The 15,982-nt window shown below is 43.4% G+C and overlaps 1 protein-coding gene across 1 annotated transcript in view; it reads left to right on the forward strand.

Annotated features, from left to right (window-relative positions):
• Positions 1 to 15,982, forward strand: part of RAP1B (RAP1B, member of RAS oncogene family) — a 38,595-nt gene that overhangs the window by 13,643 nt on the left and 8,970 nt on the right. The window contains exons 2-4 of the mRNA XM_001511313.5: positions 10,977 to 11,063; positions 13,167 to 13,235; positions 14,066 to 14,122. Coding sequence (XP_001511363.1) covers positions 11,007 to 11,063; positions 13,167 to 13,235; positions 14,066 to 14,122 — 183 coding nt within the window. The 5' untranslated portion in view covers positions 10,977 to 11,006. The remainder of the gene's footprint in view (positions 1 to 10,976; positions 11,064 to 13,166; positions 13,236 to 14,065; positions 14,123 to 15,982) is intronic.

The raw sequence follows: 15,982 nt of genomic DNA on the forward strand, positions 1-15,982 counted from the left end.
GATCCAGAGTAGAACCTGGTTCTAAAACATTCATTCAGTCATATTTGTTGAACGTTTACTGTGTGCAGAGCACTGTACTAAGCACTTGGAATTTACAATTCGGCAGCAGATAGAGACAATCCCTGCCCAACGCCGGGCTCACAGTCTGGGTTCTAATCCCAGTTCTGTTACTACTGATCTGTCTGTTGGGCAAAATTGTTTAACCACATTTGTTGCTAAGGGTGTGGCTGGTGGTGTCATCCTGTCCCTCCCTCCCCGCAACCCTTCCATTCCAGTTTCTAGGACAGCGGTGATGTCAGTTTAGCATCAAACTTCAGGCCCAGCTGTAGTGACCCACCATGTCTCTGTCTCTCTCGCTGCAAAACCTGTAATTACTACAGAGGTCACATCTGATTCTTATAGCAACTTCAGCACCTAGGTCAAATGGCGAGACGAGGTTGCAGACAATTACATCTTGGCTAAATCTAGCATTTTGGAAGCAGCATTCATTGCATCACTATCTGAGGGGAAGTGTGAGAAGAATGAATAACAGTGGGATGTCCCACAACTCCTCAGGGGTGACCTGAAATGGGGGAAATTGCAGACAGAGGACAAAAGAAATATTGTCAGGAAAACCTCCCACTGTGGCATAACTCTGGAAAGCTGGGCGGCGGCAGCAACCGAAAGACCAGTTTTTGTGTTTGTTTTTTAAAGAGCAAGTGCTTTGAAGAGATCGTGATTCCCAAAGGTAGAACTCCAAAGTAGCTTCACATACTGTAAAAATAAATAAATAAAATAAATTATGGTATTTGTTAACGGCTTACTACATAGTAAGGCACTGTACTAAGCGCCGGGGTGGATATAAGCAAATCGGATTGGACACAGTCCCTGACCTAGTGGGGCTCACGGTCTCGATCCCCGTTTTACAGATGAAGGAACTGAGGCCCAGAAAAGTGAAGTGACTTACCCGAGATCACACAGTAGACAGGTTTTTTGGGTCCATCTTATACTGCAATTTTGGCTTGAGACTCTGAGATGCCAACAACAGCAGGCTAGCTAGAGTAAAGGAAGGAACTCACCCTAGGCCTCAGACAGATTCAGGAAAACTCAAAAGCAACTGCACAGCAAGGGGCAATCTTCACATGTATGTTCTCTGGAAAGGATGGTGGGTTACACATCTGTCCTTTAAAACCAAAAGTAGCACATCCCCCTTGCATCTCTAGCTATGCATATCTGTATTTGCACCCATCTATAACATGTAAACTGCCAAACAGGAAGATAGTTTACAGTTGGTATTTTGGCTGTAGCTCCACAAATTCCCCAAAGCCAACTTGAGTATAGGCTTAAAAATATCTCACTATGTTCTATCCGATCAGGGGTGTGCTGTCAGAATAATGTTTCCTAATTACCCAGCCGAGCCCTATCCAGAATGCAGAGTGAAAACTTATTATATGGAAGAAATACCTGCAGATCATTTTATTTTTTGGAGGGGTGTGCATTACACTCTCCCCAATTAATTCAGCTAAATTTGAGAAAGGGCAAAGATGACAACTTAAGTGTTCTTTGAGATCAAAATCCAATAAATTTGGGGTTTTTTGTGTTTGTGTGTTTCGCAGACTGAAACCTTCAATGAGTAAATCAGCAGTATTTGAAGTAAAACAAACGACGGCTAGAGTTTATTGCAAAAATCTTAAAGAGAAATTAGCTGAACAACTTTCCACGGTGAAGTCAATCAGTGGTGTTAAAGAATTTGAGTTGCCAGTGTCGCGTTGAACTTCCAGAGAGCTTAATCAACCATAATTAAATGGAAGGACTACAATGGTGTTAATATAAGCGACGCCCCAGAAGTGAGATAGTCAGCTTTTCTAGCAATTTAACACAAAATTCGGGGCTTTGTTTTTTCTAAAGAACAGATTGTTGCCGCTACCTTCTAAAGTCAAAGATTGCTCTTGTGTTTAAAATTAATAAGAGATGTGCTGTTGCTCCTCCGTTGTAGGCGAGGGAATGTTAAAGCTCAAGATGTGTTCATTCTCAGACTCTTAAATGTAAAATCTTTTAATTGATAGATCAGTCGAATGGAGAACCTAAAATCAGGATCACTAGACTGGCCTACTAGACAGAAGAATGCAGTGATATTGACTGTCCTGTGTACTTCTTAAGTGTGACATATTAGAAGTATCAAATTTCCTGTTCTTTATTTTTAAAATATAGCTAAAAATCGAAATAACTGAATCCCTTTAGGTAGAAATGGGCCGCAGTGGTTTTTGTAGCACAGTCTAAAAAGTAGCCCTGGGCACAACTGAATCTGCTGAAGAGGATACCCAGAACTAGATGGTCTTTCCCACCTCCACAAACCACCCCCATCCTCAGTCAGCCATCTTGCTTAGAACAGTGCTTAGCATGTAGTAAACGCTTAACAAAAACCATCACTACTGTTATCTTGTAACGCAAGCTTACAATCTACAGGGAGACAGACGTTGACAAATTACAGATATGTCCATAAATGCTGTGAGATTGAGGGTAGAGTGAATAAAGGGTACAAATCCAAGTGCAAGGGCAATGTAGAAGGGAGAGGGAGTAGAGGGAATGAGGGCTTAGTCGGAGAAGGCCTCTTAAAAGAGATGTGCTTTGAAGGAGGGGAGCGTAAGGGTCTTTCAGATATGAAGTGGAGGGGTGTTTCAGGCTAAAGCAGGACGTGTGAAGGGGGGGCAGTGAGATGGACGAGGTGAAGGTTTGATGAGTAGTTTGGCATTAGAAGAGCAAAGTGTGTGGGCTGGGTTGCAGTAGGAAATCAGGGAGGTAAAATAGGATGGGGGGAAGATGATTGAGTGTGTTAAAGCCAATGGTAAGAAATTTGTGTTTAATACAGAGGTGGGGCATCATTACTGCAGTTTCTTGAGGGGCAGGGACATGGACAGAACAGTTTTTTAGAAAAATGATCTGGACAGCAGAGTGAAATATAAACTGGAGTGGGGAGAGATAGGGGGCATCAGCAAGGAGCCAATTCATTCATTGAGTCGTATTTATTGAGAGATTACGCTGTGCAGAGCACCGTATTGAGTGCTTGGAGAGTACAATATAACAATAAACAGACACATTCCCTGCCCACAGTGATCTTACAGTCTAGAGGGGGAGACAGACATATAAATAAATAAATTTCAGATATGTGCATAAGTGCTGTGGGGCTGGAGCTGTGGGGATGAAGCAGAAAGGAGTTGAGGAAAAGGAAAAGAGGGCTTAGGGAAGGCTTTTCGGAGAAGTGCCTCCAACAAGACCTTGAAAGGGGGACTGAGGGAGAAGTAATTGTCAGATATGAAAAGGGAGGGTGTTCCAGGCCAGAGGCAGGACGTGGGCGAGGAGTCGATGGCGAGCTAGACGAGATCGGGGCATGGTGAGAAGGTTAGCATTAAAGGAAAGAAGTGTGTGGGTTAGGGTGTAGTAGCAGAGTAGCGAGGTGAGATTCCACAGCACTTGTGTATATTTGTATATATTATGTATTACTCTATTTTATTAATTATATATGATATAAAGACTTTGAGCCCATTGTTGGGCAGGGATTGTCTCTATCTGTTGCCAAATTGTTACATTCCAAGCGCTTAGTACAGAGCTCTGCACACAGTAAGCCAGAAGCAGAAAGCAGGATGGCTAGGGCATAGAGCACAAGCCTGGGAGTCAGAGGGCCTGGGTTCTAATCCCAGCTCCACCACTGGTCTACTGTATAACCTTGGGCAAGTTACCTCTCTGTGCCTCTGTTTGCTCATCTGTAAAATGGGGATTAAATCCTACTCCCTCCTACTTAGACTGTTAGCCCCATGTGGGGCAGGGACTGTCTAACCAGATTATCTTGTGTCTACCCCGGCTCTTAGAATAGTGTTTGACACATATGTATTATTATTGTGGTTATTTTGTCAACCACCCTTAGTGCTCACTCCCTTAGCTGTAGCCTAGTCCCCTCTAAAGTTCTTTCTACTTTTTTGCACTTAAAGATATTTGAATGTTAATAAAGGTGTCTTATTTTAGCCCAGAATTCATGAAAAAAGGATTTTAAGCATTTCCTTTATTGAAAATCCCAAAGTCAGTAAGCAAAGCTAATTTTGGTTTATGGATTCTTTCTTCTAAAGACTTATAAGCATACCAATGCTAGATTGTAAATTCGTTTGGGCAGAGAATGTGTCTCCTCATTCCGTTGTGTTGTACTCTCCCAAGCGCGTAGTCTAGTGCTCCTCAGTAAATACTGTCGGTTGATTAAAAATTGATTGACTTCTCTGATCTGGGAGTGTACTTTCTGCTCTCTTCCATCCCTCTCTTCCACCCTCTGAAAACGACGAAGCCTGTATCTAACCCCATAGGTGATCATAGGTGATCGGCAGGTGGGCCGACCTGGTTTTAAAAATGTCTTGGGTCTAACATAGGCATTGAAAGACATCTTTCCTTCACTTTGAAGCACCTTGTACTGTACTCGAAGCCTATTTGCTAAAAGTTGGCCTAATAGTACACCTAGAAGACCATCATAGCCCAGAGTTATCCAGTTGATAATCAACCAGCTCCATCTGGCCTGCAGGGAACTTAGACTAGCCTGTACATATTGCAGAAACTTTCTTCATTTTTATCCACTGAAACAGGAAAGCCCAAGCTACTTAGCGTCTTGACATTCATTTTGACCAGTATCAGTGCTCTGCACCCAGTAAGCGCTCAATAAATACAATCGCGTGAATTGCCTATAACCTTCAAGCAACATCAGACATCACTAGTAGCCCTGGACTCTGGCAACAGATAGGACACTACTGAAAAAAATGCATCTACGGTCTCAGGGCATTCCGTGAAGATATGACTGGCCCATGATACAAGTGGCGCAGCTTTGAGAGTTTTCCCCATCCCTAGTGGAGTGAAGCAAGGCTAATCTCAGGGATGCAGCAAATCTGGTGTCCAAATAGGATTCCTGTCATGCCAGAAACCGTTTCACCTCAAGTGGAGAGGCTCTTTTAAAGTTCCATTAATTGCTCAAACAGACACCCCTGTCAATCAATTTGATTTATAAAGCACTTTCTGTGTGCAGAGCACTATAGAAGGAAGGCATGATCCTTGCCTAAAAGGAGCTTCAATCCAGAAGAAAATAATGTATGAAAGACTGAAATTCCCAAGCAGTAGCATCTGTAAGCATGATCCGTGCTAAAAGTTCAGGGAGAAGTCAGTTAATCATATTTATTTAGCGCTTACTGTGTGCCGAGCCCTGTATTAAGCGTTTGTGAGAGTGCAGCATAACAGACATATTCCTGCCCACAACGAGCTGACAGTCTAGAGGGGGAGACAGATATTAATAGAAATAAATAAATAATGGATGTGGACATAAGTGCCATGGGGCGGGAGGGGGGGAGGATGCAGGGAGCCAGTCAGGGCGACGCCAGAAGAGAGTGGAAGAAAGTCAGGAGAGCAAAAATGCTGAGATGATTGCAGGGAGGCTATGACCTGGGGAGAAGAAGAATTTAATTGGGGAAGAGCTCTTGGAGGATGTGGGGTTTCAGAAGCCTTGAAAATGGGAAGAGGTGTGGTCTGGCGGATTTGAAAGCAGGGCGGGGGAGTGGAATTCCAGGCAACAAGAAGGGTGTGAGTCAGGTTGGAGGCTTTGGAGTTTAGAATGAGTCACAGTGAGGTGGTGTCGAGAGAGATGCCCGTTGGGGACTGTTAGGAGAGGAGAGTGAATCGGTAGGTGTTTACCAAAATATTGCGGTGTCAGCTATTGTTTCTTCAGGTGTAAACAAGTAGTTTGGGGCAGGGCAGGGGTGGGGGTTTATAAAACAGCTGAAATAGTGTGCAGTTTCAAAAAGGATGTGGGGAACTAAAACCTTGTTGCTAACGTTCGGCATTATCCATTGTGACACTTCTGTTTCATTAACGCTACCACATGGTAACCAGTTTTAAATAGTTTGCAACTGCTTACAGTTCATTGTTTCCATTGGAAAGAAATGGAACGAACTTGAAACATTTGCAGACTGGTTTTCTGTGAAATGTTAATGAATAAGAAGCCCTTGGCAGCAGTGGGTATTTTTCTGTTCAGTAGACATTGGTAAAATCTATCTTAGAGCCTTGTCATTTATTCAGTCAGACGTATTTATTGAGCGGAGCTTGCTGTGTACAAAGCACTGTACTAAGCGCTTGGGAGAGTACAATATAACAGTAGACATTCCCTGCCCACAGTGAGCTCATAGTCACCCCATCAAGCTATTTTCTGTAGTCCGAAAAACCGGGGAACCATTCAAACTGTAAACTCGGGTGGGGAACGTATCTGCCAATTCTGTTGTGTTGTACTCTCCCAAGCTGTTAGTACAGAGCTCCACATATAGGGAGTGTTCAATAATTGACTGATTGAATTGTTGATTGCAGGCAGGGCATGCTGTTACTCAATGGTCATCTCATTGAGCCACTGCCCTCGTGTTGGCAGGACTTCTACAGAGGGTCCAAACAACTGGTCTAAACTACATATCAAACACCCTTTGAGTAGAGAACATAGCGTTGTATGAAATGTTTGGGCCAGTGCTAAAAAAAAATAAAACTGAAACAAAACCATTCCCAAGGCTAATAGGGAAGACCAAAATGTCAGTATATCTAAATGTGGAGGGAGCCCACGAGTGTGTAGGTAGGATAGATTGAGCCACAGACCACAAGCGTGAGTGAGGCTTATCGGGAGGCTGTTTCCCAGTTCAGACAGGCTTGGAGATCTGAGAAGCAAACCAAAACCACCCTGACAGAAAAGGGCCGGTGTCCATGGAGGGAAGCGGTTGTTAGATTGTAGTCTAGAGGGGCCTGAGAAAATGTGGGACTGGCCTACTGCTCCAGATAATTAATGAAATGAATTTTAATGGCTTCCTGCCAAAGCTACTCGGCCTTCAATGGAGAATTTTAACCCGGATTGGGCATCCTGAAGAGAAATCCTGGAAGAGCAGCAAGCGCGATTAGGAATGGATTAAATAGGGTGGTATGCATTGAACACATATGAATTCGCTTAGGGAAGGACATCCCTTCCCACAAGGAGCTTTCCCTCTAATGGGGAAAATCGACATTAAGACGGTTATCTTCTTAATGATCATGAAGCAGTGCAATCAGAATGAGTAAAGTGAATGTTCATTCTGATACACAAAGAGTAAAGGAGGTAGGACTAAAGAGGCTGATAGGTTTACGTGACGTGAGATGCTGTTAATTAGTTGAAGACTTGTAGCGAGAAGTGAGAAGGACCGAGAGCTCGACTGTAAACTCATTTGTGGGCAGAAAATGTCTCTTGTATTGTTCATTCGTTCATTCAGTCATATTTATTGAGCACTTTGTGCAGAGCACTGTACTAAGCGCTTGGAAAGTATAATTAGAGACAGCCCGTACCCAGTGGTCTCACATGTTGTACCATCCCAAACGATCAGTACGGTGCCCTGCGCACAGTAAATGCTCAGTAAATGTGACTGATCAACTGAGTGGTGAATTTGAGAACGGATGACAGTGGGAGCATGGAATTGGGGTTAGAATAGACTGGTGGGGTTTGAGAGGAACATAAAGGGGTAGTAGGTGAAGAGAGCAGATATGGAAAATGGAGAGAGCTGGTGAAGAGAGTTTAAAGTGGATGATAAGGAGTTAAAAAAAATAAGGAACTTTGAGGAAAGTAGAAGAATTGGGACTACTTGGCCTGGAAAAGAGAAACAGAGAGGCATTGTCTTAAAGTACATAAAGGGATGTTGTGCAGATGTCATTAGTGTGACTGCTCTACATTTCCACTAAGGACAGGAGAAGAGAAAATGGGTTAAACTTGTACCCAGAGGGACAGTAGATGTTTTGGGAGGGTTTTTTTCCTCCAGTTTATCTGCTTTCTTCCAAGGTGCTCTAATTACTTCTGTCTCCTGAGTCATATTTTTCTCCTCAAAATTTGGTGTTTTCTCTCAATTGAAAGTCATAAAATCTGGTTCATCTTTCACATTTAAAGAAGTGACTGCTGGTCAGTCTAGTTGTAGGGGTTTTTTGTAAGATTTTATAGCCCAAGATTCTGTAGGGGCTATTTTAATTACATCGTGGGGTTCATCCAGTGTAGACAAAGCCCACACCTCCATAACCTCCCCAACAGTGCTGCCAAAGGCTTGCATGTTTCCCTCTATTTACAGAAATCTTCCCTCATGTGCATTTCTCCATTTTTCCCTGAAAATTTTGCATAGGTGTTTAATTCTCAGAAAACCGCAGTCTCTCTTTCTTAATGGTAGGTGCTAAGCACTTACTATATGTACTACTACTACTACTATATGTACTACTGTTCTAAGCGCTGCAGTAGATGCAGGTTAATTAGGTTGGACACAGTCCCCGTCCCGCATTGGGCTCACAGTCCAAGGGAAATATTTCTGAGTAACTGGGTTAATGGAATGGGTTGGGTTCTAGGATCTGTTTCATCATTTTTGTTTTAATTCTGGACTAATTTAAGCACAGTTCTTAAGTGTATGTGGGAGGGGGCAAGTTGGGAGTGTCGCTTTAACTTCTCCGATTTCTCTTGGCCTGCGTGGGCTTCTTCCCCAGATTTCTCCCACCCATTCCTCGTTTCCTCTTCTCTCTCCTTCCAGAATGGTTTTAATCCCGAACTGCTGGGAAACACACTGACGCTAATTCCCAGGACTCCAGCCAAGGGCAGGCGCTGGTCTCCTCAGCTTCCTGACACTAGAGAAGATTTGGCTGTAGGCCAGGAGTTAAGCCGGGGGTTTAGCAAATGGACAAATTAGCATTCCTTTTAAATGCAAATTATTTTCCACTTTTTTCCAAGATTTCATTGTCCTCTTATCACCTGAGGCTGAATGAGAAGACAGCTTGATTCTGGCCGAAGCTAGTTCACATTAAAGGTTTAAGGCCCTTGCTGGTTCTCTCTTTCCTGCTTCTGCCTTTTCCCCAAATTAGCCTTTGTAAATTGGACTTGATGACCTGTCTCTTATTCAGGCAAATCTTAGCAAGGTTGTCATCTAAAATTAGGCAATATGAGGATTTAGAGTATTTATGATTTTCTTTGACGATAGATTGGAAATCCGCTGAGTAACTGCTGCCAAACTAGTTCAACACATCGGGAACAGATTGCTAATTTTAAACACGGTAATTTCATGAATGAAATTGAGATTCCTGAATCAAAAATTGAGAAGCAGCCTGGCCTAAAGAGCAAGGGTCTGGGAGTCAGAGGACCTGGGTTCTAATCCCGGTACTTGTCACTGCGCTTCTCTCTTCCTCCATCTGCAGAATGGGAATGAATTACCTGTTCTGCCTCATATTTAAGCTGTTAGGCCCACATAGGATAAGAACTGTGTCCAACTTGATTATCTTGTGGGTACCTCAGTGCTTAGTACAGTTTGGCACATGGTAAGCACCTCACAATTATTATTATTAATCTATTGATATAATTGCATTATCAAAAAATGCCCATGGCTATTTTTTTGCGCTACAAATGGCTGAGTCTGTTTACAGTTATGTAATTAATACTTTAAATATGCCTCTTTCAGAACTGAAACAGTTTAACTTGATCCAAAATGGTATAACTGCAGGGTTTGAACATAATAAATAGGCTTCGATAGTTCACGTTGCCAGTACCACTCCAGTAGTGATTTTCCTGGACTTGTTAGTATTATTTCAACACACAAGAAAAGAAAAAATGGTCGTTTCAACACCTATACTACTATTTTCCAAAAAAACTGAGACAGTCACCTGATCTAGACATCTCTAGAGTGGTCAGCAAGTGGGCCTAGAGAAGGGGCCACTCAAGGCCTGCTTACAATTTTTGTGATTTCCCTCTGTTGATTGTGGAGCTGTAATAGTAATAGTATTTATTTAGTGCCTAGCAGGGCGGGTGAAAGTACACGGATCATCCAGTGATATTTACCGAGCACTTACTGGGTGGAGAGCACTATACTAAGGGCTTGGGAAGAATCCAACACGGTAGAGTTGGTTGACACCACCCCTGCCCACAAAGAGCTCACTGGGAAGATGGATGAGATATGGACCCAGTTCCCAGTCGTCCCCCAAACTGGAAAGTGCTGCAGATAAGGTCCACTGGCCAGTCCCCAGTGAATACTTATCCACGCTTGACAAGACTTGAGATCTCTCATTGCCAGATTTGGAGACCAGGACTCACCACTTCCTTTACCATCATGGTGCATCTTTCTTTAGAAGAGGCTTTGGGCACGCTCTATCGTTCCTTGAATTTTCCCTCTGGAAGACATCTTGGTATTGCTTCAGCTAATAGAGGATATTGCTGCCACTTCAATCGTGTATATGGTTTAGTAAAACTACAGATGTATTGCTTCCTACTTGTTGGTTTCGTTTCTTCGCGGCGGCAGTTTATTACGTTTTTCCATTGGCCTCCTGGTTAAATTTTCCCTGAAGATATTCTGTGGCAGGTTGCCAAGATCTGCAGTTAACACCCAGCAGTGTGTTCCACTTGCAGTAAAATTCTTGGATTATCATTAAAGGGGCCTCTCGTTACTGATTTCCATAGTAGTAAAATGGTGGTAGAAAACCTAGGCCTTGGACAGTGATACCAATACACGGCAGGTAAATGAACAGAAAGCCAAATTTCAGCGCTCAAATTCCATAGCATAGGAAATAACCCTATATTAATGTCGGTCTCCCGCTCTAAGCTGTGAGCTCGTTATGGTCAGGGAACATGTCTGCTAATTCTGTTGTACGGTACTCACCTGAGCGCATAATACAGTGCACTGCACACAGCGCTCAATAAATACAATTGATCAATTGAAATGTAACTCAAGTGAAATCCAAATTACAGGGTGACACCCTGTTAACGACCCTAAAAATAAAGGTGATTCTTCACTGCGTATGATTCAACAAGTTGGGCAGGATAGCCACACTGAGTTATGCATCGATTTCCTTAAACCTTGGAAATTCCAAATCACAGAAGTAAATTTTCAACATGCCTACTTATTGCTGCTGGGATGTGGTCTAAGTATTTTATTTACGTTGGCTCTCTTTTGATTGTTTAGGTACTGGGGCGTTGACTACAGGCTTGCACCATGCGTGAGTACAAGCTAGTTGTTCTTGGCTCAGGAGGCGTTGGGAAGTCAGCCCTGGTAAGTAGTCTCCCTTCTTATCTCCAGCAAAGTCACTGACAGGCAGAACTTGCTCCTTCTGAGATGTAGGCTTAGATTACTGAGTGTAAATCAGCATCTAGTTTTCTAGTTCAGTGCATTTTAAAGCTTCTGTTAGGTTTATATTGATGCCGATACCTGTCTCTCTACATTAGTGAACTGGAATGTTATGAATTGGTGTGGGAACCATGTACTACTTTATTCTGTTAGAAATGAGAATCTGCATGGTCTAGTGGTTAAAGCACAGACCCTGGAGTCAGAAGGACTTAATAGTGATATTTGTTAATAATAATGGTATTTGTTAAGCGCTTACTATGTGCCAAGCACTGTTCTAAGCACATTGGACAACCTGATCACCCTGTACCCCCCCCCAGCGCTTAGAACATAGTAAGCGCTTAACAAATACCACCATTATTATTAAGCGCTGGGGAGGATACAGGGTAATCAGGTCCCACATGGGGCTCACACTTTTAATCCCCATTCAGATGAGGTAACTGAGGCAAAGAGAAGTGAAGTGACTTGCCCAAGGTCACACTGCAGACAAGTGGCAGAGCCGGGATTAGAACCCACGTTCTCTGACTCCTAAGCCCGGGCTCTTTCCACTAAGCCACGCTGCTTCAACACTAAGCCGTTGGGTTCTAGTCCAGAGTCTACCACCTATCTGCTGTGTGACCTTGGGTAAGTCACTTGACTTTTCTCAGCCTCTGTTGCCTCATCTGTAAAATGGGAATAAGACTGTGAGTCCCACATGGGACAGAGACTGTGTTCAACCTGATTAGCTAATACTTACCCCAGCATTTAGTAAGTGCCTGGCACATAGCGTTTAACATGCCATTAAAAAAAAAAAAATATGGTTTCTTAAATGGGCTTTTGATTAAGCATGTATAGTTGGGTTTTTTTTAAGTCAATTTAATCTCATATACCTTTTTGCTATCGTTTTTATATTTTGTTGAGAAGCCATCCTTAAAGAACACAAGCAATTGACTAGCAACAAATATATTGGTAGTGCATGTCATCCCTGGTTCCTGGATACTTGTCTCCATGCTCTAGTATCCAGCAAGAGCAAAAAAAGTAAGCCTAGGTAGTCAAACTGCTCCCTTTGGTGTAACTGTGGTATTTAAGAGCTTACTATATGCCAAGCGCTGTGGTAGGTGCAAGATAATCATATCCCGCATGGGGCTCAGACTGTGTGGAAGGGAGAATAGGTATTTGAATCCTCATTTTGCAGGTGAGGTTACTGAGGCCCAGAGAAGTGAAGTGACTTGCCCGAGGTCACACAGCAGCAAGTGGCAGAGCCAAGATTAGACCCCAGATCCTTTGACTCCCAGGCCTGTGCTCTTTCCACTAGGCCATGTCTGTCTCCCAACCTCTAGACTGCAAGCTCGTTGCAGACAGGGAATGTGTTCATTTATCGTTGTATTGTACTCTCCAAAGCGCTTGGTACAGTGCTGCATGCACTCAGCTCACAAGAGAAGCAGTGTGGCTCAGTGGAAAGAGCACGGGCTTTGGAGTCAGGGCTCATGAGTTCGAATCCCAGCTCTGCCACTTGTCGGCTGTGTGACTGTGGGCAAGTCACTTAACTTCTCTGTGCCTCAGTTCTCTCATCTGTAAAATGGGGATTAAGACTGTGAGCCCAACGTGGGACAACCTGATTCCCCTATGTCTACCCCAGCGCTTAGAACGGTGCTCGGCACATAGTAAGCGCTTAACAAATACCAACATTATTATTATTATTATTATTACTCAGCGCTCAATAAATAGCATTGAATGAATGAACGAATGAATTTAGTACCTCAGCATTTGGCCATTTAAATACTGTAAAGCACTCTGATATCATTAAAAGTGGAATTTACAACTTTCTTAAAGAAAAACACAAAGCTTGGAAGAAAATGCCCAACCCAAATCTACCATTTCAAGATTAATGCTCTTTGGGAGCAGAAGTTTGAATTTAAATGCACATGTTGACAAGAGTTAGTGACTTTACAGGTACCGGCAAAACCAAGGGTGCTAATTGTTCTAACCTGTTCCTGTGCCTCTAGATGCATCGGAAAATGCGAGTGTGGCTGATTTGTGTTTGTTTTTCAGACTGTGCAGTTTGTCCAAGGAATATTTGTTGAAAAATATGATCCTACGATAGAAGATTCGTACAGAAAGGTATTTATCAGTTGCGTTTCAGGCTGGCAGATAAAACAAGACTTTTCCCAAAATATTTTTCACTGTAAACGTGGCTTAGACTTTATCTTGATATTTAACATTGTCTTGGTGTGTGAAGTGGATGTGGCATAATTAATAATTATTAATTTAATAATTTATTAAATATCTAGAGGAACAGAATATGTAATGGGCTACAATTGTCTCAAACTCTGCCAAATTAGTTTTGGTGGTTTTGAAGCAGGTCCCCAGGTAGAAGAGCTGGGCAGGTCCCAGGTAGAAGAGCCGGGCAGATTTACCCCAAGTTTCTTCTTTTGGGTAGTTTGTGTTTCGAGATCTCAGACTTGTCAGTGTCCCAGGATTGTGGGTTTCCCCCTTCTCCCTTAGCAGACGTCAGCCCACTGGGGAAATATGGGGGTGGGGGAGGCGCCCTTCCCAACTCTTCGTCTCAGTCAGAACCAGCTCACAAGCCCACAGAGCAGCACGATTTCTTCAATATTTCAACGGTGGGATGAAATACCTGAAAAATATGCCTGAAAAGGTAAAAATTAAGGCAGAGAACAAAGAAAAATGTGTGTGGTGTGGGAAATTGAAAAGTCCCCGGAAGAGATGCCACATGCTAGAAAGCTACGTGGATTGTTGTTTCTGATTTCTTTCTTTCAAAGAACTTTCAAAACTTAAAGAGAAAGCCTGGTTGTTATCTTTAGGGGACTGCCATTTGATGGATGCACTTATAATGAGAGCTAAAGCAGCTATTTTTAAGAGACTTGCAGGTATAGAAGGTGAGCAGATCTTTTTATAATTTTGTCTCTTTTTTTTCTCCCCTTGTTCAGCAAGTGGAAGTAGATGCTCAACAGTGTATGCTTGAGATTTTGGACACGGCAGGAACGGTATGTTAAATGACCCTATATCCATCATAACTTGCAGTTATTCTGATCTGGCGAAACATTTCTGTAAGCGTTTTCTAGACACCTGTTAAAACAGTTCAGACTTTTCGAAGGCTGCATTTTGGAAAAGACTTACCTACAACTTACTAAATTAATTTGGTCGCGGTTGGGGATGCTTTATGTTAGTCTTTTCCATTAAAGGAATGTTTCTTGGGTCTCTGCTCCTGGATATTAATCATCTGCCTGTCACTTTACACCTTGTTGGGACTTGATGCAGGATCAGGAAATCTGGGTTGGAATAAGGGAATAGATCACTATTTTGAAGCATCCTGTAAACATGAGTCAGTATTGAATCATGTACACAGTGAGGTTGGTCGCTTAGAAGTCCTCCAAAATTTAAACACCCTAAATTGAATGTATGGACTGCCTTCTAGAGCTTGCTAGGCAGGAAAGGGCCACAAAGGTTCCACCATCCCGTGCTGCAGATGATTCCTCACGTCTTAAGGGAAGCCTCTGAAGGAAGATGGAAGCAAAAAGATAGGGTACGGTGGTATGTTGATGGGCTCTCTGGCGCCAGGAGAATTCAGAGAACTGACATTTGAGAGGGTCTTATAAATTCTGCAGGCATGGGGGAAGTCTGAGGGGAAAAAGCTCATCCTCCTATCTTTCCTTGGCATTCTCTCCAGACTCCGGGCATAGTTGCAGGGGAAATCCTTCTTGACGAATGACCCATTCTCCATGTCGAAAGGAGATTGGGGAGACCCCGAGACTAAGCAGCTAACGAATCAGTGCCCCTACACCTGCTCCTGTAGCAGAAGTGCTTTGCTCTCGTTACCAGAGTATGTGACCCCACTCCAGTGAAAGTTTGGATAGCTTAGGGCATCATCCCGATCTCAGAAGCTGAGCGGAGTTGGGTGTTTCAACTCAGAGTGGGAAAGTGATGCCAAAATGTGCCGGGAGCAAAGTCAGACCCTATGGACTTGGGAAGCTAAATAGCGTTGGTCTTAGCGCTTAGTGAGAGGGCTAAAGTTTGAGCTCGCCGATTCAGCCTTCTGCTTCCCGTGCCAGGAAACGATATCGTGAATGAATTCAAGCTCGAAGCAGGGCCAGCTCAGTAATCCTATTATCCAGAAGTCAAACTTGCAGCTCACTTGCAGATGACTACAACCACCTGATGTGCTATAGGCTGGTTTGACCATTGCCTAACACACTCTAGATGCGTGCTACTCATTCAGATGACCACAGCCACACGAACGGCCGAGGGTGGGATTGACCGTTGCCCTGTACACTCCAAATGCTTGCCACTCACTCGGATGACTACAGCAAACCGCCAAGGACTGGACTGACCACTGCCTAATAGGCTCCAAACACTTGATAGCAGAACCACCGGGTAACTGCACTGCAACCAGACCACTAAAATGGCTCCTAAAAAGTGACCTCTGTTTGAAGCGGGAACCCCACCTCCAAATAGCATCCTGAATAGAGAATAGACTCTGAGATCCTTCTTTTTTTTTAAGCATTTACTATATACTAAGCACTGGTGTAGATATAAGCTAATCAGCCTGGACCCAGTCCATGTCCCATATGGGGCTCACAGTCTTAAACCCCATTTTACAGATGAGGCAACTGAGGCCCAGGGAAGTGAGGTGACTTGCCTAAGCTCACACAGACAAGTGGCCAAGCCAGGATTAGAACCCGAGTCTTTCTGACTCCCAGGCATGTGGTCTATCCACCTGGCCACATTGCATCTCAATCCTACCCCTCAGACTACAACCAAGACTAGCACATATGGCACGGTGACATCAAGGTTGGTTGGATTAAAATGGCTCCGGTATAGAAACTTTTGGCAGCAGAACAAAGAAC

Source organism: Ornithorhynchus anatinus, chromosome 14 (assembly GCF_004115215.2).
Source record: "Ornithorhynchus anatinus isolate Pmale09 chromosome 14, mOrnAna1.pri.v4, whole genome shotgun sequence".
Classification (NCBI taxonomy): domain Eukaryota; kingdom Metazoa; phylum Chordata; class Mammalia; order Monotremata; family Ornithorhynchidae; genus Ornithorhynchus; species Ornithorhynchus anatinus.